The 22,102-nt window shown below is 51.4% G+C and overlaps 1 protein-coding gene across 4 annotated transcripts in view; it reads right to left on the minus strand.

Moving 5' to 3' along the window:
* Window positions 1-22,102, minus strand: part of EYA2 (EYA transcriptional coactivator and phosphatase 2) — a 266,177-nt gene that overhangs the window by 96,482 nt on the left and 147,593 nt on the right. For all 4 annotated transcript variants that reach the window (XM_023251154.2, XM_023251153.2, XM_023251155.2 and 1 more), the window contains 2 exons: window positions 3,172-3,239; window positions 1,131-1,308 (listed from right to left, as the gene is read on the minus strand). In XM_023251154.2, the coding sequence (XP_023106922.1) occupies window positions 1,131-1,308; window positions 3,172-3,239 (246 nt within the window). The remainder of the gene's footprint in view (window positions 1-1,130; window positions 1,309-3,171; window positions 3,240-22,102) is intronic.

A 22,102-nucleotide genomic window follows, 5' to 3' on the forward strand; every position in this document is an offset into this window, starting at 1 on the left:
TGTACATCTTGATGACATACACCTAAAAATTCCTTTTTTTGCTTAAACTAGTTTGCATTGCATTCTCTATCTTTTGAAGCCAAAACATCCTGACCAGTAAAAGGGATTCCTAATAAGACTGTTATGCTATTGGAAAGGCACACGTATGAGGATTTTTTAAAACATTCTAGAATTCTCGATGAGAGAGAACCAAGGTTTGAAGGCCGCTGCCCTTCTGTTCTCAGATGGGTTTTAGAGAACATAATCTCAGCTACGTGTGGCTACTGAGTATCCAGGGGCACTGGTTACGGAGCCCAGCAGGCCTGGGTTCAAATCCCAGCTCCGCTAATTACTAGCAAGTTACTGATCACCCTGATCTTCATTGTTCTTACCTGGCAAAGAGGAGGCGACTGAAAACCTGCTTTCGTAGGGATTGTGAGTTTCCTTACCACAGTTTGTAATTGTGTATTTATGTGATTATTTGATTCCTGCCTGAAAAAATCAAGAAGTCTACGTTGCACTTGATTTTACTTTCTAAACTAAAGAGCACTTGGAAAATAGCAGGTACTTTATAAATATTTGTCGAATCAGCATATAAATAAGTGGAAATGAGAAGACCACGCAGATGTGTGCTTGGCACATCATGGACGGGCAACAAATACTAGTTTCCCTTCTTTGAGGACCAGGGCTCACCAACTCCAGTGCCTCCCTGGGCCAGGCAGGTAATGAACTTGAAGGAAACTGGCCAGATGTGGAATTGTGCATGCCCCGTCTGATGGGGCAGACATTACAGACAACAGCGAACTGTTGTCACTTAGGAATGCAGACCTAAGCAAACAGGTTCAGATCTGCTTTCAAGAGATTTTTAGATAAAATTTTAAACAGGGGTGGAATGAAACACACACGCACACACACACACACACGCACGCACGCACGCACATCCCCGTACATCTTGATGACATACATCTAAAAATTCCTTCTTAAAGAATTTTTAAAAAAATTCCAGTCAACAAAATATATGTGAGGGCTGGATTTAGCTTCTGGGTGAGTTCCTTACAGTTCATTACAGCTGGGACCTATGTCCAGTCCACCCTTCAGATGAAAGCTCAGATCACAGCCACCAATGACCCTGAGACAGAGACGGCACTTACCACCGAGCAACTCGGAACTCTGGCTGGGGGCGCTGTGCGGTGCCTCCTGGAGGACGTAGGTAGACGTGGAGAGTGGGGAAGGGCCGATGCTGCTGGCCGGGACATAAGGAGGGCTGTAGGATGAGCTGTAATACTGGGAATACTGGCCCTGAGGGAAGCCAGGGTAGGAAGGATAGTCCTAGAAAGGGAAACACATGAGGCTGTGAGTGAGGAGGCCAGTGGTGAGGGCCCTTGTGTGTGTGTGTGTGTGGGAGGGGGGGTCTATTGTGTCTGTCCCCGTCTCTCCCACTAGAATAAAAGCTCTGTGAGGACAGGGACTTTCCCCAGATGCAGACCTCCAAGACGAGGCCGCAAGTGCAATTTTTTGGGAAAATGGTTGGGGGTTCCCCGGCACTTCCCTCCTGCCCTAGTCACTGGTTCTTGGGGACACCCTCCACCCTAGGGCTGCCACGGCTGCCATGTGGAGGTCAGCAGGTGCACCCTAAGGGACGTGGGTGCGGCTCTGTCAGTGTCTGTCTCGATCACCACTGTATCCCTCGCACATGGCACAGTGCTGGACACATAGGGGGACTCAGTAAATACGAGACAAATCAACGAACCAATGAATGAGGGACAAAGACCCTACACACATACCCAGGAGACCAGGTGACATGTTCATGAGGGGTACAAATACAGCAGCACTTATACAGCATCAGGGATCCAGAATCTTCTATGAGGAAGTCGGGGACATCAAATAAAAGAGTGCCAGTCCCCTTTTTATCAAGCTTTGCTTAAACCAACCGGACACTCCAGCTCTCCCACGGTAGTCATTGGTCCAAATGTTCTGCCCCACCATCACCATAAACCGAGCCTTCTCAACCCTGCGGGGACTCGCGGGTAGTTTGGCTTCTTGGGCCGCACCTCGGCCCTACAGAATCAGAATTTCTGGGGGGTGGCATTTAGAGAATCTCCGTCTTTGACAAGCTCCTATTGGTGAAGAACCACACCTTTTTAAAAAGGGCTCTTACTTACAAGTGTTTTTATCCATGGAGATAGTACCCCGGAAATAATATAAGAGACGTGTGAAACAAATTTTCAAATCTTCCAAGGTTTACACCATTTAGATTCTTTAGCTCACTGAAGAAGAAACAGTGTGTTCCTTGTATTTAAAAATTTTTTTTCCCAACATTTACTTATTTTTGGGACAGAGAGAGACAGAGCATGAACGGGGGAGGGGCAGAGAGAGAGGGAGACACAGAATCGGAAACAGGCTCCAGGCTCTGAGCCATCAGCCCAGAGCCCGACGCGGGGCTTGAACTCACGGACCGCGAGATCGTGACCTGGCTGAAGTCGGACGCTTAACCGACTGCGCCACCCAGGCGCCCCATGTTCCTCGTATTTAAATACGTTAAATATTCCATAGCCCACCTACTCCGTGGTAGTTCTGTTTTAATGCTAGCCTGAAAACATGCTCGCCTTTGGTTCTGAAATAATTTTAGATTTATAGAAGAGGTGTACAAGTGGGACACAGACTTCCCATACACCCTTAGCCGGTTAACTCTTAATTTACTCTCTAAGTGAAGCCGGGACAATCAAACTATTAGCCAGCGTTCACCTTTACAGGGTTGGCCTGGTGTGGTTTAACGAGCATTTATAAAGCCCCCACTGTGTGCCGGGCACTCAGCACCGGAATGCAGAACCAAAGACAAGGGGTTCTCGTGCTCGAGGAGGTCACGTTTGGCAGGGGAGCACATGTGTTTGCATTCACAGGTTCGAGATTCAACAGTCAATGGGCGTCTCGGGCTCAGGTCAAGGGGGAGTATATAATATCGCCTATGTCATCTTGGAAATCTGCTGATAATTCCAATTTCTCTGTCTCTATGCTGTTACCTTTCCGATGGCCTTTTGCACAGCCTGACTCCTGTGGTCTTCAAACCCAGGGAGTAAGAGACTGCATTTCTGGCAGGGGTGGTGGGCAGGAGTGGGCTCTTGGGATGCCCTGAGTCAAGGGGGCGATTTAAGGAAAGAACAGGGAAAACGAGTGGTGGCGAGCGACATCTACCTGGTGCACACTTCCGAATCCAGCCGCGTTGGTCAGCCCGTTTGCTCCTTGATAGATCCCCGCTGTGCCTGCAGGTTGGAGGAATGGGTACAGGTGAGGTTTCTTGCAGTCAGAGAGGGACGGGGAGGAGAAAGATTTGGCAGACGGGTGGTTTGAGGGCGGACAGGCTGGGACGGAGCCATGACCTTGGCAGTATACCAAATCTCTCTGCCGCTCTGTTCTGTCGACTGACGAGTACAGTAACTCCTTCATCAAAGGACTGCGGTGAGCAGCGAGTAAGATAGCACATAGAGTACAGATTCTTGTTCTTCACAACTGTGGTTAAAGAGACTTACTTAGAAAATTGCGGTAAACGTACATAACCTGACACTTACCATCTCAACTATTTCCAAGCCTACGGTTCACTGGCATGAAGCACAATCACACGGTTGTGCGACCTTCCCCACCATCCGTCCCCAGAACGTTTCTCATCTCGCGAAGCCAGGACTGCATCCGCATTAAACGGTGACTCCCCGTTCCTCCCCTCCCTCAGCTCCCGGCACCCACCCCTCTGCTTTCTCCACGGATGTGACTGCTCTGGAAACCTCATGGAGACAGAAACACCTAGGATTTGTACTTTTGTAAATAGCTTCGTTCACGTAATGTAACGTCTTCAAGGTTCGTCCGTGCTGTGGCAGGTGTCAGAAGTTCCTTCCTTTTTGAGGCCGGACACCACATGTCGTTTTTCCATGTATCTGTCGGTGGACACGTGGATTGCTTCCGCTTTTTGGCTGTTGTCAATAATGCTGCTAAGGACACAGGCGTACAAACGCCTCTTTCGGACCCTCTTTTCAGTTCTTTCGGTTACACGCCCAGGCCCCTCCCCCACTCACGCTCTGTCTCTCTTTCTCTCTCTCAAAAATAAATAAACATTCTGGGGCACCTGGGTGGCTTGGTCAGTTTAGGGACTGACTTCCGCTCAGGTCACGATCTCACGGTTCGTGAGTTCGAGCCCCCCATCAGGGAGATGCTTGAGGCTCTCTCTCTAGCCCTCTCTCTCTGCTCCTCCTCCACTCATGCTTGCTCTCTCTCGCTCGAAATAAATAAACCATAAAAGATTTTAAAAATAAATAAACATTAAAAAGAAGTGGAATTACTGGGTCATATGGCGATCTGACTGCTTATTTTTTTTTTTTTCAACGTTTATTTATTTTTTTGGGGACAGAGAGCCAGAGCATGAACAGGGGAGGGTCAGAGAGAGAGGGAGACACAGAATCAGAAACAGGCTCCAGGCTCTGAGCCATCAGCCCAGAGCCCGACGCGGGGCTCGAACTCACGGACCGCGAGATCGTGACCTGGCTGAAGTTGGACGCTTAACCGACTGTGCCACCCAGGCACCCCAAGACTGCTTATTTTTTTTTGAGGAACCTATTGCTGTTTTCCATAGCAGGTCCACCATTTTACATTCCCACTCACAGCGCCCAGGGTTCCAAATTCTCCACATCCTTCTTGACACTTCTTTTTTGTTTTTTTTTGATAGCAGCCATTGTAATGGGTGCGAGGTGGTAAATAAATACACTGAATGGTGGTGAACTGAATAAATAAATGAAATGACTGTGGCTCTCAGAGCATCACTTGCCCCATCTGCAAAATGGGACTAAAGATGATATGACTAGAAAGTGCTATTTAGTGAGTGAGTGGGCTATCATTTAAAAAAAAATTTTTTTTAACGTTTATTTATTTTTGGGACAGAGAGAGACAGAGTGTGAACAGGGGAGGGGCAGAGAGAGAGGGAGACACAGAACCGGAAGCAGGCTCCAGGCTCTGAGCCATCAGCCCAGAGCCCGACGTGGGGCTCGAACTCATGGACCGTGAGATCGTGACCTGAGCCGAAGTCGGACGCCCAACTGACTGAGCCACCCAGGCGCCCCAAGTGGGCTGTCATTTAAGACTGGGCGGTCAGGCAAGCCGTCTGTGAGGTGACACTGGAGCTGAGACGTGAACGACAGGGAGCCAGCAATGGAAACAGCCAGGGGGAGGGGTGTCCACAAACACTGAGCACACACGTCCTAACGGAGGGATGCACTTGGCAGGTTAGAGACAGAGAAAAAAAAAAAGGCCAATGAGGCAGGAGCCCAGGGAGGGAAGGGGGTGGTTACAGGAATATCGGTGGACGCCTGTGTGTCAGGTGACATTCTGACACAAAGTGAGGCATTCTGGACAAAGTGAGGCATAGAAAAGTTAAGTGATGTGCACAAGGCAGCACAGAGAGTGGGTGACACCTGCTGGGGCTGGAACCGGGCAGTCTGACCCGAGTTTTCTTTTCTTTTTTTAAGAAACATTTTAAATGCGTATTTATTTTTAAGAGGAAGAGACAGAGCACAAGCGGTGGTGGGGTGGGGGCGGGGTAGAGAGAGAGGGAGACACAGAATCCCAAGCAGGCTCCAGGCTCTGAGCCGTCAGCACGGAGCCCGACATGGGGCTCGAACCCATGAAATGCGGGATCATGACCTGAGCCGAAGTTGGATGATTAACTGCCTGAGTCACCCAGGTGCTCCCTGACCCGAGTTTTCAACATCACTCTGTGCTGTTGCTTCTTTTGCAAACTGTTTTGTTGGGGATACAACTTATATACTCTAGAATTCCTCCATGGGGTGAGTTGGATGATTCATTTTTAGTTTAGAGAGAGAGTGGGAGCATGAGCTGGGGAGAGGAGGGAGAGAGAAAGAGACAGAGATAGAACGAGACAGATAGAGAGGGAGAGAGAAAAAAAGAGAGACTGAGCATCCCTCGCGGGTTCCATGCCTAGTGTAGAGCCTGACTTGGGGCTTGATCCCACGACCCCAGGATCATAACCTGAGCCAAAATCGGGAGTCAGATGCTCAACCAACTCAGCCACCCAGGTGCCCCTTTTTCTTTTTTCTTTTTTTCAGTTGGATGATTTTTAAAGTAAATTGGAATAGGATGAAGGAAAACTAAGAAAGCCTGTCACAGCAGATACACTCTGAAAAGATGGGTACGAGCAGTTCTTGAAACAGACAGGAAATTTAAAAAAAAGGAACTAAAAAAAAAAAAAAAGGAATCTTGAAACATCAGGAAGAAAGAAAAGAAGCAAAAAGCAAAACTTTGGGTAAATAAATTCTCCTCTCTGTATGGTTATGCCACCAATTCCACACGCAGTTGGGTTTCTAACAGTTTGCTATCACATTTTAGGAATTGTTTTTTCAAGTGTGTTTTATAATTATACCAAATACTGAAACGGCTCCAGAGCGAAATCTACAAAATAAACTACATCCATATGCAGGGGTGAGAAGAACATGCACTGGGGGGCGGCAAGCGCTCTGGAACGCCTGCTGGGGAGCGGCGGGGCCAGGAAGGCTTCCTGGAGGAAGTGGCACCTACACTAATCTCTGAGGAGGAGCTGGAGCAGCCAGGTGAAGAGAGCGAGGACAGGAACACGGCCACAGCTGGGCCTCCTCTCCCAGTCTCCGCGACGTGGGGGGCCCGTCCCAGGGCCAGAAACCACAGAACCTGTCCACCACAGTGTGGCACGCTGGCATCCCATTCTGTCCTCCGTGGCCTGTCGGGCGTGGCCAGCAGAAGGTCTAGGCCGGCCTCTTCCATTCGAAGCCATTTTTGGGTTATGGGTACCACGGTGACCCTACCTGCTGAACTGAGCAACCCACCTGCCCTAGGAAGTTGCCTGGCTGCCACAGCGTTTTCTCTTCTGATTTCTCGCTTCTTCCGTGGCAACCTAATGACGACGGAGGGCGGGTCTGAAAACAAACAGGCCACCCTCTCCTCCATCTTGTCCGTCGGTATCCTTTCTCCCAAACGGCCTCGTGTTTGTTTTCCTTTTGTGACCCAGGGGCATCTGGAGCACGGACGCCCGGACAACGCGTGGTGTGCCGAGGGCACCCCCAGAGCCCCTGCAGGGAGAAGTCCGTCCCATGCCTGACGGGACCCGGGAGGACGGGCCACGCGGCCCCCGAAATCTCGTGCCACAATATGTGGTCTCTGCGGGGGTTTTTCCAAACGGACCCACTTCGAGCTGGGATGTTAAAACACCGGCTTCATGTCTCCATCTGGTTGGCGGGGTGCCCATGGGAGGGCTGGGGAAGGTGAGGAAAACATCCTGTCTTAAGGTGATGGTGGCGGGTCCCGCCGGGGGTCCCCCAATATCCATTCACCCCTTCTGTCTCCGCTTTGAAGCCGGGCACACGGCCGATTAGAATAAAACACTGCCTTTCCCAGCTTCCCTTGTGGATGGCGTGGCCATGTGATGCGCTCTCGACAAGGGGAGGGGAGCAAGTTTATGTGTGCGACTTCCTGATTGTGCCCTTCAAGGGCAGGGGCGGGGCCTCCCTTTCCCTGCAAAGGAGGGTCTTCCTGGATCGCACGGCTGAGCATCAGGACGTAAGGAGCCTGGACCCCTGCCACATTTGCAGACCACAACGACCACATCAGCAGAACAATTTCAAGAGGAGACTCACCCGTTTAGTCAACAACACACATCCTAGTGACCAACCAAGCATCCCTGTGTCAGGCGCCGTTGTGGGCATGGCAGGAAGTAAGAGGCTGATGCTTACTTACGTTCAGGGAGGAGACAGAACACGATCAAGTGGATAGATACCCAAAGAGGTACGATAACTCCAGATCAAAACGCAGTGATGTGTTAGCACAGCGCTACTGAACGCTTCCCGATGAGATGACTACAGACCCCGGGAGACGGCGTGTAGGAACTTCTAACGTCTTGCTCAGTCTGATACTAAAAAAATCCGGACTCTTAAAACAATTTGATTGTTTCTGAACCGGTTTTTTTTTTTCTTCTTTTTTCATGACTGGCCCATCCTTTTTGAAATGCTTCCCTCTACTTACCTCTTCTCCTACGAAATTTTAATATTGTAGATACACCGCGTATCTATTTAGGGTATTGGCGTAGATTTGTGCTTAACACGAAAAGAGTAAGACGTTTTCGCCCCTGCTCTGAGAAGCAGTGTTTGCTCCTTTTGGGGGATACAGCCCCACTCAGAATGCAAGGTCTAGAGGTTTATTTTTATTGCATCTTACACTGGGTTCAGGAAAAGCCCCTGGTCCTTCCCCACGGTGAACACGTGAAGTCCTGGGCGAACGGCACCAAGGGTGGGCCTCCATGCCAAGTAAAGACGTCCCCAGCACCACACGTTGTCTTATATAGTGACTTCTTCAATGCTGCTGTCGACCCTCTAACATAGTGTTACTTAATTTACAGAAACTCGGTGTTGGGAACGTTCCGATGCTCGCTGGGCCGCATCTGAGCTGGAAACTGCTCTTTTTAAAGAATTTTTTTTTTCAACGTTTATTTATTTTTGGGACAGAGAGAGACAGAGCATGAACGGGGGAGGGGCAGAGAGAGAGGGAGACACAGAATCAGAAACAGGCTCCAGGCTCTGAGCCATCAGCCCAGAGCCCGACGCGGGGCTCAAACTCACGGACCGCGAGATCGTGACCTGGCTGAAGCCGGACGCTTAACCGACTGCGCCACCCAGGCACCCCTGGAAACTGCTCTTGACGCACCTACTTGGTTGGCCATAAAAAGACAAAAAAAACACCCCAAACCATACAGGATGGAAAACAACAGGTATCGGTGAGGATGTGGAGACACTGGAAGCCTTGTGCGCCGCGCGTTAGCGTAAGATCTACAGGGGCTGTGGAAGGCGGTACACGCAGAATTACCGTATGACCCAGCAATTCCCCTCCCGGGGACGTACCCCAAAGAGTGGAAACCCGATGTTCAAAAATACCCTGGACACAAACGTTCCTAGAAGCGCTACTCACAAAGCCAAAAGGCAGAGCACGTCTAACGTCCGGGGGCTGATGAATGGATGAACACGATGCGGCACATCCATACAATGGAATATTAGCTGTAAGAAAAGGAAGTCCTGATGGGCGATACCACGGGGATGAATGTCGGGAACATCGTAAGTGAAAAAGCTGGACCCCCAAGGCCACGTACTGTCGGATTTCCGCTTACATGAAACGTCCAGAATAGGCCGATACATGGTCAAGGCAGTACGCCAGCGGCTGCTGGGGGCGAGGGGCAGGGAAGAATGGGGAGTGACAGCTTCATGGGTAACGGGGTTTCCTTCTGGGGGAAGGAGAACATCTTGGACTCAGACCGAGGCGGTGGTCACGCAACACTGCGAATGCACTAAATGCCACTGAACCACATGCCTTAAAATGGTTAATGTTTTGTGAATTTCATCCCCATTAAAAATAAATCAAAGCTGCTGTTCCCACCGCCTCCCGGCACCGTCCCTCAGCCAGCCTCCCAGGCAGCAGCAAAGGAAGGGGACCGGGAGGCCCAGAAAGTTCAGGACCCTTCCCTCTCACGTAGGACTCCTGCACAGTCCATGCCTTGAGCCCCGAGAGCAGAGATGATAATCTGTGTCTCCGGGATTCCTCGCACCCACTTCTTCGGCAACAACCTCCCGTTCCCTTCCCATCCTCTTCTTTCCCTCTGTTGGAAGTATTCTGGCTTCATCTAACCAGGCTGCAAGGTTCCCTGCAGAAGGCTCTTCTGAACGCGGGGAGGACCAGCTGGGCCCGGCTGCCCCAGCCAACGCGTGCCACTTTCTGAACTCACGAAGCAGCACTCATGCGCGGGGGCCGCTTACAATGTGGGGGGCATCTGGGATCTTACATCCTCCTTTATTGCTGCTGTCCGGAGGGCCGGGGCCCCCAGGGGGACGCACTCCATGCAAACCGGGAAGGGACCATGCTCACCACACCCAAACCGCCCCACGACGGGAGGTTAACTGCATAAAAGTGGCAGCGCCTGCCCTGATTCTGGAGAATTCCCCGCGAACTCAGCACCAGACGTGCCAGCAGGTTTTACACGGCAGAGTAGACAACCGGGAACCCTACCGACACGGAGATGTTTAATGGAGAGATCCTAAGGAGAACGCTGAGAGGCGTGCGCTTTCTGGACACTTCTCCCCCGCGTCCCTGCGGAGAAAGCCCTCCCACGGTGCTGCAAGGTGGACGATCTGGTTTCACTCTTCCTTCCTCCACCGGCTACTCCTCACCACATAACCACAAGTGAGAGGTAGAAAGCCATGCTGGGATGAGGGGAGGGGGGGAGGCAGGTCAGGGCACCTGGGACTTCTCCCAGTCACATCAGGGTCCAGGGTGCTGAGCCGGGATGCAGAGGTGCGTGGAAGAAATAGCAGCAATGAGTCATCCCAGCTCTTGTGTCCTGAAGTTTAAGCCCTGGCATCTGGGAGGATTTGAGGCGCAGACCAACGCTTCTCGAACTGTCGGCGAAGGGCCAGTTTAACAAAGATATGGTTGCACAGCCAGCATGCAACTCATGCCTCGTGCATGGGAGTTGGGACACCACAAGTCCCAAACGGGTCTGCACCCGGTGCTGGGACGAGCCTGGGGGTGCGTGCTGGGTTGTGCCTGGCCCAGGATTTAGTACTTAACTGCTGGGAAAGTCTCCCTCGCTTACTCTCAGGTCTGTACTTAGGTTATCACAGGCCAGTGAGTTTGTGGACTGGCCCCAGTTGGCCAACTAAGAATTAGATCGATGTAGGCAAAACGGCTTAAGAAATACAAGGGAAGAAGGATTCTTGTGGGTGGATGGGGGATTTTCCTGGCTGGAGAAACGGGGCAGGCCAAGAGGGAAGGCAAGGGGGTGGGTAGAGAATGAATAGGGGGTCCTGGGGCAGAGGGATCCTCTGTCCCCACACACAGCTGCTGAGAAAGCAGCGAGCCCTTCCTCCATGGGAGTCTGAGACAGGCAGCCCTCAAAACCTTCTGGGCCCAACAGGAGAGGGAGGTGAGGGTAGGAGCTGGTGCAGCCACCATGTAAATGGCAACTGACACATGGCGACAGTGTTGGGAAACACTAGGGGGTGGTGGGGATCGTGGCAAACTGGAATGCACAGTTTTACCTAAGGGGGGGCAGCAGTTTGTGGCAGGTGCTGTCTGGCTCCCCACAGGTATTCCCAGTTCCTTCCTCCTTGCCAGTTTCTTTCCTCGCTTTCCCAGTTTCCCCTGCAGTTCCGGGAGGGCTGTGTAATCAGGTTCTGGCCACGGGGCTTCTGGGAAAGACCTTTCTTTTGTTCCCCTGCCAGTTCTACCCCTGGATGACATAAGGATGTAATGCCTGGAGTTATAGCAGCCATTTTGGGACATGAGGCTCCAAACGTAAAAGCAAAAGGCTGCCATGCTGAGGCTGAAGGAGTAGAAGGATGAAAAGAACCTGGTCCTTGAAGATACAAATGAGCTGCCCATTCAACTTTGGGGTCAGACTTCTTGCTAAATACACGACAAATGTTACTATGGTTTAGGCCAACATTAGTTGGGCTTCTGTTACTAGAAGCCAAAAGCATTCCGAACTGATACGATGCTACTCAGTTCCAGCCAACTTCTGTCACCTAGAAATGAGTCAAATGTCGTCAGGGCTTCTGATTTTTCAAAAGAAGTAAACAAATCTGGATTTACATGTGAAATTGCCCAATTTTTACGTGTAGGCAACAAATACAAATTAGTGGGGACAAAAGAAAAAGAAAACAAGCGAAAACATTTTGCAGGGGGTGGCCTGTGGGTTTCCAGTTTGTGACGTCTGGTCTAGGAAAATAGAACGATGGAAGATCCCTGTGCCCACAATGTGGCAAAGACACGGCAACGAAGGGCCCCAGACTAGAAGGAGCCTCACGGGCCAAGAGAAAGGACACGTTGGCAGCAGCCTGGGTCTCAGCGACGAGGAGGATGAGGCCCTGACACCACAACACACTGGCGGGGGGTAATCTAACCACAACCATGGTCGAAATTCTGGAGAATTTGGGGAAAGCCCTGAACGACTACCACGAAACTTTCCCACGAGCCCAGGGGAGCCGTAGCTCAAAACAGAACTCATGCTGAAAGGCCGAAAATAAAGTCAGATCCACTTTTTACTGAGCTTCCAGACCGAGATGTGTATCTTCTACGCAAGAGACGGGGATTCTCTACGTCCCTGGAACTCTGCCTCTGCCGGTGTCGGGGAGCCTGCGTGGACAGTCGGGGAGCCTGCGTGGACAGTTGCTGACATCAGTCCATCCCCTTTTGTCCTCCTGCAAAATGCTGGGTGCTGACTGTTGAGTTAATTCAAGTTCATGGCACGTCCTCCTCACTTGTGCACCCAAGACCTCCTGTTCTTAAAGAATTTGTTTCCTTTTGTTCCCAGTAACTCTTGAGTGTCTGATGCATCTCCTATTGTTTCTACGCGTGCCTGCAAAAGTGCATTAGTGCTTTGTGGGCAGGTGTGTAATTTTTGTAAATTCTGTGTGTTACATTCCCTGTGGTTTCTCAGTTTTTTCACTCATCGGTCAGTTCCTCAGACCTGTCCATGTTGCTGTGGGTATGTCCTGTTTGTCCCACTCCCTACGGGTTCTCTGATGTTTTTTGCCCAGGGTTAAGTTCTCAGGCTCCGTCCACAATGCTGTAGGCAACCCCCCCCCCCCCGCCACCCCCACTCACCTGTTGCCCTGGCAACCACTCAGCCCTCCCTCGTGTGCCTTCTCCGTATCTCCTGCCCCTCCTCCTCCAGGAGGGCACCCGGCCCACCACAGCCCGGCTGCCATGCACACCCTGGGACCGTCCCCGAGTGGGTCTGGGAGTGAGTCTCCGTGGGATGTAGCCTCAGAGGTGGGACTGCCGGGTCCCGAGGTCGTAAGACCTAATCTCCCTAAGGGCTGGGCGAGAGCTCTTGACTGCAGGTGCATGTTCCCACCGGCAGTGCCCAGGGGCCCCCATCCCTGCACTCCCACCACCGGCTGGAATAACTCCACTTGTCAGTGTTGCTGTCCTAGCAGCACTGACATGGGCTCTGACTTGTCTTGAACCCACGCTTCTCTGATCACCGGTGACTCTGCCCATCCCCCGTGCGCTTGCTGCCTTCTGGATTTCCTCTGCCCTCCACGGAGATGGTGGCCGTCGCCATGAACACCTCTCCTCTTTTGCTTGGGCTCAGCTCAGCTCCTGGTTACTGGCGTCAGCACTCGGACAAATAATAATGAAGTCATAAGAATGGCCTCCATTTACTGAGCCCGTCCTTCCTTCCCCAGGGCCAGTCACTGTACAAGCAGTATCCTGCCTAATCTCCAGCACAACCCTAGGAAGTCCGTCCGAGTAGGAAGTGGCACAGCAGGGTTCAAGCCCAGGTCAGCCTGACCCCGAAGCCCCGGCTCCCAGCCAGCGCGTGGCCCTGCCTCCCAAGCAGCTGTGGGAAACAGCACAGGTCACCGCCTGCCTCAGTTCTCCAGCCACGCCAACTTCCCTGTCGCCGCAGGTCTGGCCTGCCATCCCCAGCAGTGCCAAGAAAGCCTCGTGGATAATCCCAATGCAAAGCATCCCCTCGTCAGTGTTACATGCTTGGGGATCGATCTCGCGAGTCCTGTCCCCACAGCAAAGGGACCTGCCGTTTCGGGTCCACAGTCAACTCAAAAACAAGTCCTTACCCCTCTTGATTAAGTCTTACCGATGCCAGTGTTAAAATAAAATTGCTGAAAATATACCAGGACGGCAAGTGGAAAGATCTGGATGTGTCACGGGGCGGGGCGGGGGGGAGGGGGGTGGGATAAAAAGCAGCCTGTGGGTAAGGTAAGCCTCTTAGGAAGCCCCACCCACCCAAGTACCCCAACCATGGCCCAGGTTCCAGAAAGGCGCAAATCCCAGATCTCCACCGGTTGATGTCTCTGTTTCTTTTCCTTGCCCAGAAAACAACAGGATGAAGGATGTCTTTGTGAAGGCAAAGACCTGGCTTGACCCGGCAAGCCCTGGCCCTGCCCTTTACCTACTGTGTTCCCTCATTCAGTACATATTTGCCGACTGCCTAGGATGTGCTAAGATTTCTCTTTTGAGAAAGAGCTAGGTAGGACCTGTCTTCTTGGAGCTTAGAGCCTGGAAGGGGCAGAAGATGACCATGAATCCACACGTAATTGATTATTAACCACAGTGACCGTGGACAAGTAGTTGAGAGTTCTAAGCCTCAGTCTCCCCATCTGCAAGATGGAACTAAGTGTAGTTTATTTGGTTAACTAGGAGGGCTCTGTAAGACGCGGTGTATAAAAAGAGCAGAGCCGGGGCGCCTGGGTGGCACAGTCGGTTAAGCGTCCGACTTCAGCCAGGTCACGATCTCCAGGTCCGGGAGTTCGAGCCCCGCGTCAGGCTCTGGGCTGATGGCTCGGAGCCTGGAGCCTGTTTCCGATTCTGCGTCTCCCTCTCTCTCTGCCCCTCCCCCGTTCATGCTCTGTCTCTCTCTGACCCCAAAATAAATAAAAACGTTGAAAAAAAAATTAAAAAAAAAGAGCAGAGCCCACAACAGAGTAAATGTTCAACAAATGACAGCTTGGATTATTATTCTCTGCATGTTGATAATCACTACGGAGGATGTCAATGATGTTAGTGTTTCATTGATGCACCATTTTTTTTTCTATATTTGTGGGAATAAAAACATCCGGGGGAGATTAAAACAAAACAAAACAAAACAAATTACAACAATTTGGATGGGGCCAAGCAGAAGATCCCAGATGAAAACAAAGGATCTGGGGGGGATCTGGATTGGCCTGTCAGTTCTAAAACCAACAGGGATACTCAGGCCATACACCAGGAAGGGAGGCGTCCATATCTGTTTTGCTGGCAGCGAGTCATGTGGTCTATTTTGCCATCTTAAAAAACCCAAATATGCACCCGGATCCTGTCCTCTTGCAATCCTGGCTCCATGTGGAGCCCAGCCCACATCTGTGTTTAATCAAATCAGTTGCTAAATGTCACAATGGCCTCATTCACAGGTAGCATAAAGCGTATTTAACCGGCAATAAAACTATCTGCATTCCTGAGAATGCCATTTCAGATAGGTTGCCCTGTCACTGCATCTCTGCCACACGAGTGGGAATAATGTCGGGGCGGAGACGGGGGAGAAGGGGGCCAAGAAGGGCGATAATGCTGCAGAGGAGAAAGCCACCCATGTGGATCCACGTGTGCCGGGGTGGAGAGACATCCAGCGCGCGGTCCAGAACCAAATGTGGATGTTTGTTCGTGGGAATTATGCGGGGGATTGATAGCGCGGGAGGGCTTCTTCGAGGAGGTTGGTGATCGAGCGGAAGCTAAATGGAAGGGAAGGAGCCAGCCATGTGAAGATCTGGGGAAAGGGCATTTCAGGCGGGGGTGGGGGAAGAGCAAAGTGCAAAGGCCCTGCGGTGTGAGTAATACGAAAACGGCCATTGTGTGTGAAGTGGAGACAATGGGTGTGCACTAGGCAGGATGAGCTCAGGGAGGTCTTCTGGGGCTGAATCGCGGCGGGGTTTAGCTGAGGGGAGGCCACGGCGAGGCACTGGCATGTATTTCTGACTGCAGGGGGAAGCCTCACATGGAGAGTTTCCAGCAGACGAGTGACATGATCTGTGACAACACGGGGAAGGACCGACCGTGTGACTCCACTCAGCGCGGCGGAAAGAGACCAGAGAGGGTCACGTGGATCCCAAGACCACGCGTGCTATTGTTCCCGCCGAGGATCTCCTCTGGAGGGATTCTTGGGAACGGGAAGCCATAAAGAGCAGAGCTTCTGAGACAAGTCACGCACGACGGAGAGAGATGTTCACGGATCGAGTGGCCCGGGAAGGCACTGAGGTCAGAGGCGCCCTGGTGGAAATTCGGCAGGGGTGCGGTATGACGCAGCCTGGACCAGTCAGGGCATCACACTCCCCGACCACAGCGATTGCTTTGGGGATGTGCACCTCAACTCAGCAGACCCAGATGAGCGGAAAGTGCCAGATGTATAGTCAAGAGGTTGGAAATGCTCTTGTCACTTGGTCACCATGAGAGCACTGGGTATTCACATGACTGCCCTCCTCCCCAAAGAGATAACACACCCGTTTTTCACTAACCAGATATGCAAAAAAAAAAAAAAAAAAAAAAAAAAAAGTCTGTTAAAAGGACAGACAGATGACTGAATCATCATCCTTGGTGCCCCTCCCCCTCTCCATCCATCCAAATACCACCCCCCATTTCTGTGACTAGGGCCCCTTAAAACCCTATGAGTCTCCCCATTTCTCCAATTCCACCATGTCCGTGCCTGGGGGCCGCCTAGCTTGCTCGCTAATTCCCCTTCATCTGCCCCCACCCCAGCTCAATCCGCTATCCTCATAGCCCCCCCCCCCCACCCCGCCCCCCGCCCGGAGCTCTTTTCCAGATCAGTCACAGCCTTCTTGGCTTCCCTGTGCATTTATAACCCTTCACGGGGTCCACGGGCCCGGTGTGACCTGCCTCTTCTCTGACCTCACCGAGCCCCACCTTTCGGCCCTGTGATGGGTTGATGCGTGTCCCCCACCAAAGACATACTCAAGCCCTAGCCCCAGTACCTATGAATGCGACTCATTTGGAAATAGGGGTTGTTGCAGATGTAGTCAAGTCAAGATGAGGTCGTACTGGACCCAATGACTGGTATCCTCACAAAAGGAGAAGGATCTGGACACAGGCGCAGAGGGAAGACGCCATGTGAAGATGGAGACAGCGATGTGACTCCAGGCCAAGGAATGACAAGGGTCGCTGGCAACCACCAGGAGCTGGGACAGAGGTAAGGAACTGATTCTCCCTCTGAGCCTCCGGAAGGAACCACCCCTGCTGACAGCTTGATTTTGGATTTCTGACTTCCAGAACTGGAAGAGAATACAGCCTTGACATTTTCAAGCACCCCATTTGGGGTACTTCTGTTACAGAAGCCCTAGCAAATCCACAGCCCACCCCACCTCTGCCCGGAACATTTAGGAACTTCCTGTTCCACATACGGAACACTTTAGGACCTCTGCGTTCACCCGTCCCTCTGCCTGGAGTACGTGCGCACAGCCCAGCATTTTCTCCAACGTTAACGTGCAGAGGAACTACCCGCAGGTCCTGTTACAAAGGAGATTGTGCAGCTTCCAGGTGAGACCCGAATTTCTCTCCCAGGTGACGCTGTTGCTGCCGGACCGGGGACCACAGCGGGAAGCTCTGGCCCCTCCCACGGCTGGCTGCCCCTCCTCAGCCAGGTCTCTGCTCGGCTGTGACATTTCCCGGCCACTCCAGTGGCATGCCCACCCTCCCAGCCTCCCCCCAATCCAGCCGCACCTTGCACGTCATCCCGGCTCGGTTATTTCCTTTTGGTAGAAATGACACCCCTGAAACCATCTTACGTATTTAGATACACGCTTACTGTTCACATCATTCCCAAGTAGGATGCAAACTCATGGGAGCTGGGACTTTGTCTCTGTTCGCTGCTTTACGCTTCGTTTCTAAAAAAGTGGGCCAGGAAGTGGCAGGCTCTCCGAAAATAAGTTTTGAAGAAAACACAAACAAAAAGAAAGTCTATCTTGTTCTTGGCACTATTTCCAGGACCTGGCACAGAACAAATATTCAATAACTGTATATCAAATGAATAAAACATTGTAAATGAATGGACTTTGATAATGGTTTGATTATTGAGCACATACTATGTGTCAGGAACCATGCTAAGTCCCTTCCCTTGCTTATCCTAGTTTATCCCCCACTCAACAAAGAGAACAGAACAAAGCAGCCTCTATTGTGATCCCTTTTCAATCATGCCACCAGTGTTTATTGAACACCTACTATGTGCCAGTCTGTCCTAGCGCTAAGGACCCAGCAATGGACAAGACCGGGAAACCACTGCGTCGGTGGAGCAGACATCCTAGCCGGGGAGAAGTGGGTGCTGAAAATGAATAAATACGTTCGCTTGGTTGGAGCTAGGGAACTCAGGTACTGAGGGGTGGTCAAAGAAGGCTTGGTATTTGAGGAAAGATTTGCAAGACGTGAAAGACTGACACCTACAGAGATCAAGCAAGTTGCAGTGTATAAGCTCAGAGGCTGTAAATGGCCCTGCTGTGATTTGAACCCAGGGCTGTCTGACTCAGGGACCTGTTGTTTTCCACCTCAACGTTCCCCCACCTCCAATCTGCTGGGGGAATTTCCAGTTCATTAATAGTTTCAGTGGGGGGCACCTGGTTGGCTCAGTTAAGCATCTGACTCTTTTTTAAAAACATTTTTTTAAATGGTTTTATTTATTGTTGAGAGAGGAGAGACAGAGTGTGAGCAGGGGAGGGACAGAGAGAGAGGGAGACACAGAATCCGAAGCAGGCTCCAGGCTCTGAGCTGTCGGCACAGAGCTCGATGCGGGGCTCGAACTCATGGACCGTGAGATCGTGACCTGAGCCGAAGTGGGTCACCTCACCGACTGAGCCACACAGGCGCCTTTAAGCGTCCGGCTCTTGATTTCAGCTCAGGTCATGATGTTCATGAGATTGAGCCGCCGGCTTGGGACTCTCTGTCTCCCTCTTTGCCCCTCTCCTGCCCCCGTCTCACTTTCTCTCTCTCAAGAGAGGGCTAAGATGTTCTGACTGCGGTTTGCGATTCCAGCCGCTCGCCCCATGGCTACGCCGTAATGCGGAGCCTTGCAAACGCACTTGCCTAACTCCCTGGCAGCCGGGGCTCGGCAAAGAGGGGCGAGTCTGCTGCCGGCGGGGGCCTCGCCCTGGGCTAGCAGAGGCCAACATCTGGTTTGTGACAGGGTGGGCCTCCAAAAAGCCACAGGACGGCCTCTAGTCTAAAGTTTCCTGGCAGTAAAGACAACCTTCTCCAAATTGATACTTTTTTCAAATAGAGAGGTCAAGTGCTCACCGAAATGACCTCCCACGGCAATCCTCGAGTGCCTCATAAGATACAAAACCTCCATCTGTCCGACTGATGGGCAAAGAGCCTCGTAAAACGGTACATTATTCTCAGGTACCTTTGCAGGGGCACCGGGCCCATTCCCCCCGAATGTCAACTCCACCCCGCTCCTCCCGAAGCTGCCCGTTCCAAGTGTTTACCATTAGCGGCCAGGCTCTTTCCGCAGACCTGTAAATTCCAAGTGGTCCGTCTAAAGTACCCCAGGAGGATGTGGGAACCACGCATGCAAAGGCCACAGCTTCCCTTCAGAGATCTCCCACTTTCAGATCAAAGCCGTCTTGTCCTTGGTCCTAACGGCCATAATTCACTCCTTGCCCTAAAACCTCACGTTGCTTTTAAAGATTTGATGGACTCAGCAGCTGCGGACCTCGGCCTTTCATCTCTGCTGGATTTATTTCCCCTTCTCCGGCCAGCTCTTCCGATCTTTGTAGTTGAAGTTATTTCCAAAGGCCCAGGACTTGGGTGTTGCTCTCCCCTACTCCCGCCATCACCAGTGGGTGCTTCTGAGCCTGTCCTGAAACTCGGGGGGGGGGGGGGTTGCTCATCCTACAGATCAGGCCAGCCCAAGGGACAGACGAGGCCTGCCGACGTGTCCTGTTGAATGTTCTGTGTTTTTATTTTCCCCCCTCTCTTTGCACAAGGGAAGCACTGAAACCCACGGGTTCCAGGGCATGGACTCTGCTAATCAAGGTCAACATCACCAGTAGTAAGACAGACTGACATCACGTAGCCCCTGATAACATGCACAGGGGGTACGACATCGCCTGTGTGGTCTCCTTGCCCCAAACGCACAACCTCCATCTAATCATGAGAAGACATCAAACATGCCTGACTGCTGTTCATCGAAAGGTCAAGGTCATGAAAGACCTCAAGGGGCCGCCACAACAGAGGCACAGCAACTAAACGCAACGTGGGATCCTGGGATCAGAAAATGGGTGTTTGTGGAAAGACTGGTGATCTTCAGATGAGGTCTGTAGTTCAATTAAAGCACTGGGCACTGTCGATTTCCTGGTTTTGACCGCTGCACTACTGTTCCGGAAATTGAAGGGGAGGATGGATGAAGGGCCTCTGGGAACCCTGTACTATCTCTGCAATTTTTCTGTAAGTCTAAACGTACTTCAAAATGAAGAGTTTTATTTTTTTTTTTAGTTTATTTTTAAGATTTTTGTTTCCTTTATTCTCCTTCTTAAAATTTTTAACGTTTATTTATTTTTGAGAGAGAGAGACAGACAGACAGAACGTGAGCAGGGGAGGGGCAGAGAGAGAGAGGGAGACACAGAATCCAAAGCGGGCCGTAGGCTCGGAGCTGTCGGCACCTGAGTCTGGGGCATGACCTGAGCCGAAGTCGGATGCTCTACCGACTGAGCCACCCAGGACCCCCAAGATTTTATTTTGAAGTAATCTCTGCACCCAACATGGGGCTTCAACTCACAACCCCGAGATCAAGAGTCACATGCTCCACTGACTGAGCCAGCCAGGCACCCTTAAAGAATTGTTCAAAAAAAGAACGAGAACACAGATTCTGACAGACAGAGTTTTAAGTCTGCTACTTACTGGCTATATGATCCCATGCAAGTCACTTACAATCCCTCTGGGCCTTACTCTCTCCCTCTGTAATTTGGGCATTAAAAATCGCGCTTCCTCACAGGGCCATTGTGAAAATCAAATGAACTAATACACGTAATATGCTCAACACATCTGGTCCTCAGCAATGCCGGGGCCAATGCCATCCATCGATAGTATCATTATTCTTATCACCATCGCTCCCACCATTTCTCTTTGGCTGGGACAGAATGAGGTGAAACACGTACAGTAATTCAGAATTCTTCATCAGTATCCCCACCTGGTGCATTTCATAGCATCTGCCAGGGAACTGCTGAGTAATATTAGCAAAGTCGATAAAATTTCACAGTTTCCCCTAAGAATCCAGATCTGGGGCTTCTACTTGAACAAAAAAGCGACGGAAGCCGTGGAAAATCGGGCTTACTCGCTCACCTGCACTCATACACCAGAAATGAGTAGCTGCCCCTTTTAGGGGTATCTGCTCTCCATGTGGCCGTGCTCCCCTCCCCTCCCTGCGGTCTCCCCCCACACTGAGGATAAATCCATCATCCTTGGCCTGGTATCCTTCTTACAGCTAATTTTTGAAAAATGTTTATTTATTTTTGACACAGAGCACAATCAGGGGAAGGGCAGAGAGAGAGAGGGAGACGCAGAATCCGAAGCAGGCTCCAGGCTCCGAGCTGTCAGCACAGAGCCCGGCACGGGGCTCGAACCCACGAACTGCGAGATCCTGACCTGAGCCGAAGTCGGGCGCTCAACCAACCGAGCCACCCAGGCGCCCCTTCTTTCTTATAGTTAAAAAAATGTTTCTGTGTGTCTGTGGTTGGCTGAGGAATCACCCCAGAGATGTCTAGATCTGAATCCCTAGAATCTGTGTGTTACGTTACATGGCAGAAGGAGACTGTCCTGGGTTACCCAAGTAAGCCTAATGTGACCACAGGGGTCTCACTAAGAGGCAGACAGGTGGGTCGGCGTCAGAGAGGAGATGTGGCCGTGGAAGCAGAGGTTGTGGTGATTTGCTCTGCTACCCACAGGACATTGGCACAGCGCTCGTGTCTCTAACAAAAGTAAGAGAGAAAACTACAGCAGGGGCCGCCCAATCTTTCTTTGGCTCAGCCCATGTTCCTCACTGTGACCTGCCCTGTTCCTGTGGACACTGCTATCTGCTGTCCCTTGACCAGGGGCCTCATATCATTCATTCATTCATTCACTCACTCATTTATGCTTGCATGCTTTATAATTACTCACTGAGGACACAGTGGGGATCAGGACATGGTCCCTGGCTTTAAGGATCTCACAGTCTAAGGGGATATTCAAAGACATCAGCATCTAAGCTTAGAAAAGTCAAAAATCGTCTTCTTTGACAAATACCCAAAATAAATTTTAGAAAACGAACCGGCCGCCCCAATTTATGTTAGTTCTGTCTTCACAATAACCTGGGGGAGACAGACATCATGCCCAACCCTGACCTGTTAAAAATTCAGAAACGGAAGCTCAGAGAAGTTAAGTAACACGTGTACGGGTGCACAGCTGGTAACTGGCAGGCCAGCCCCGACGGGAGCCTGTGCTCGCTCCGTTTCCCCAGGACGCAGCTCACACCTGCTGGGACCTGCCCCAGGAGCATCTCAAGCTGCTGAACTCTTGA

This window comes from Felis catus, chromosome A3 (assembly GCF_018350175.1).
Source record: "Felis catus isolate Fca126 chromosome A3, F.catus_Fca126_mat1.0, whole genome shotgun sequence".
Lineage (NCBI taxonomy): Eukaryota > Metazoa > Chordata > Mammalia > Carnivora > Felidae > Felis > Felis catus.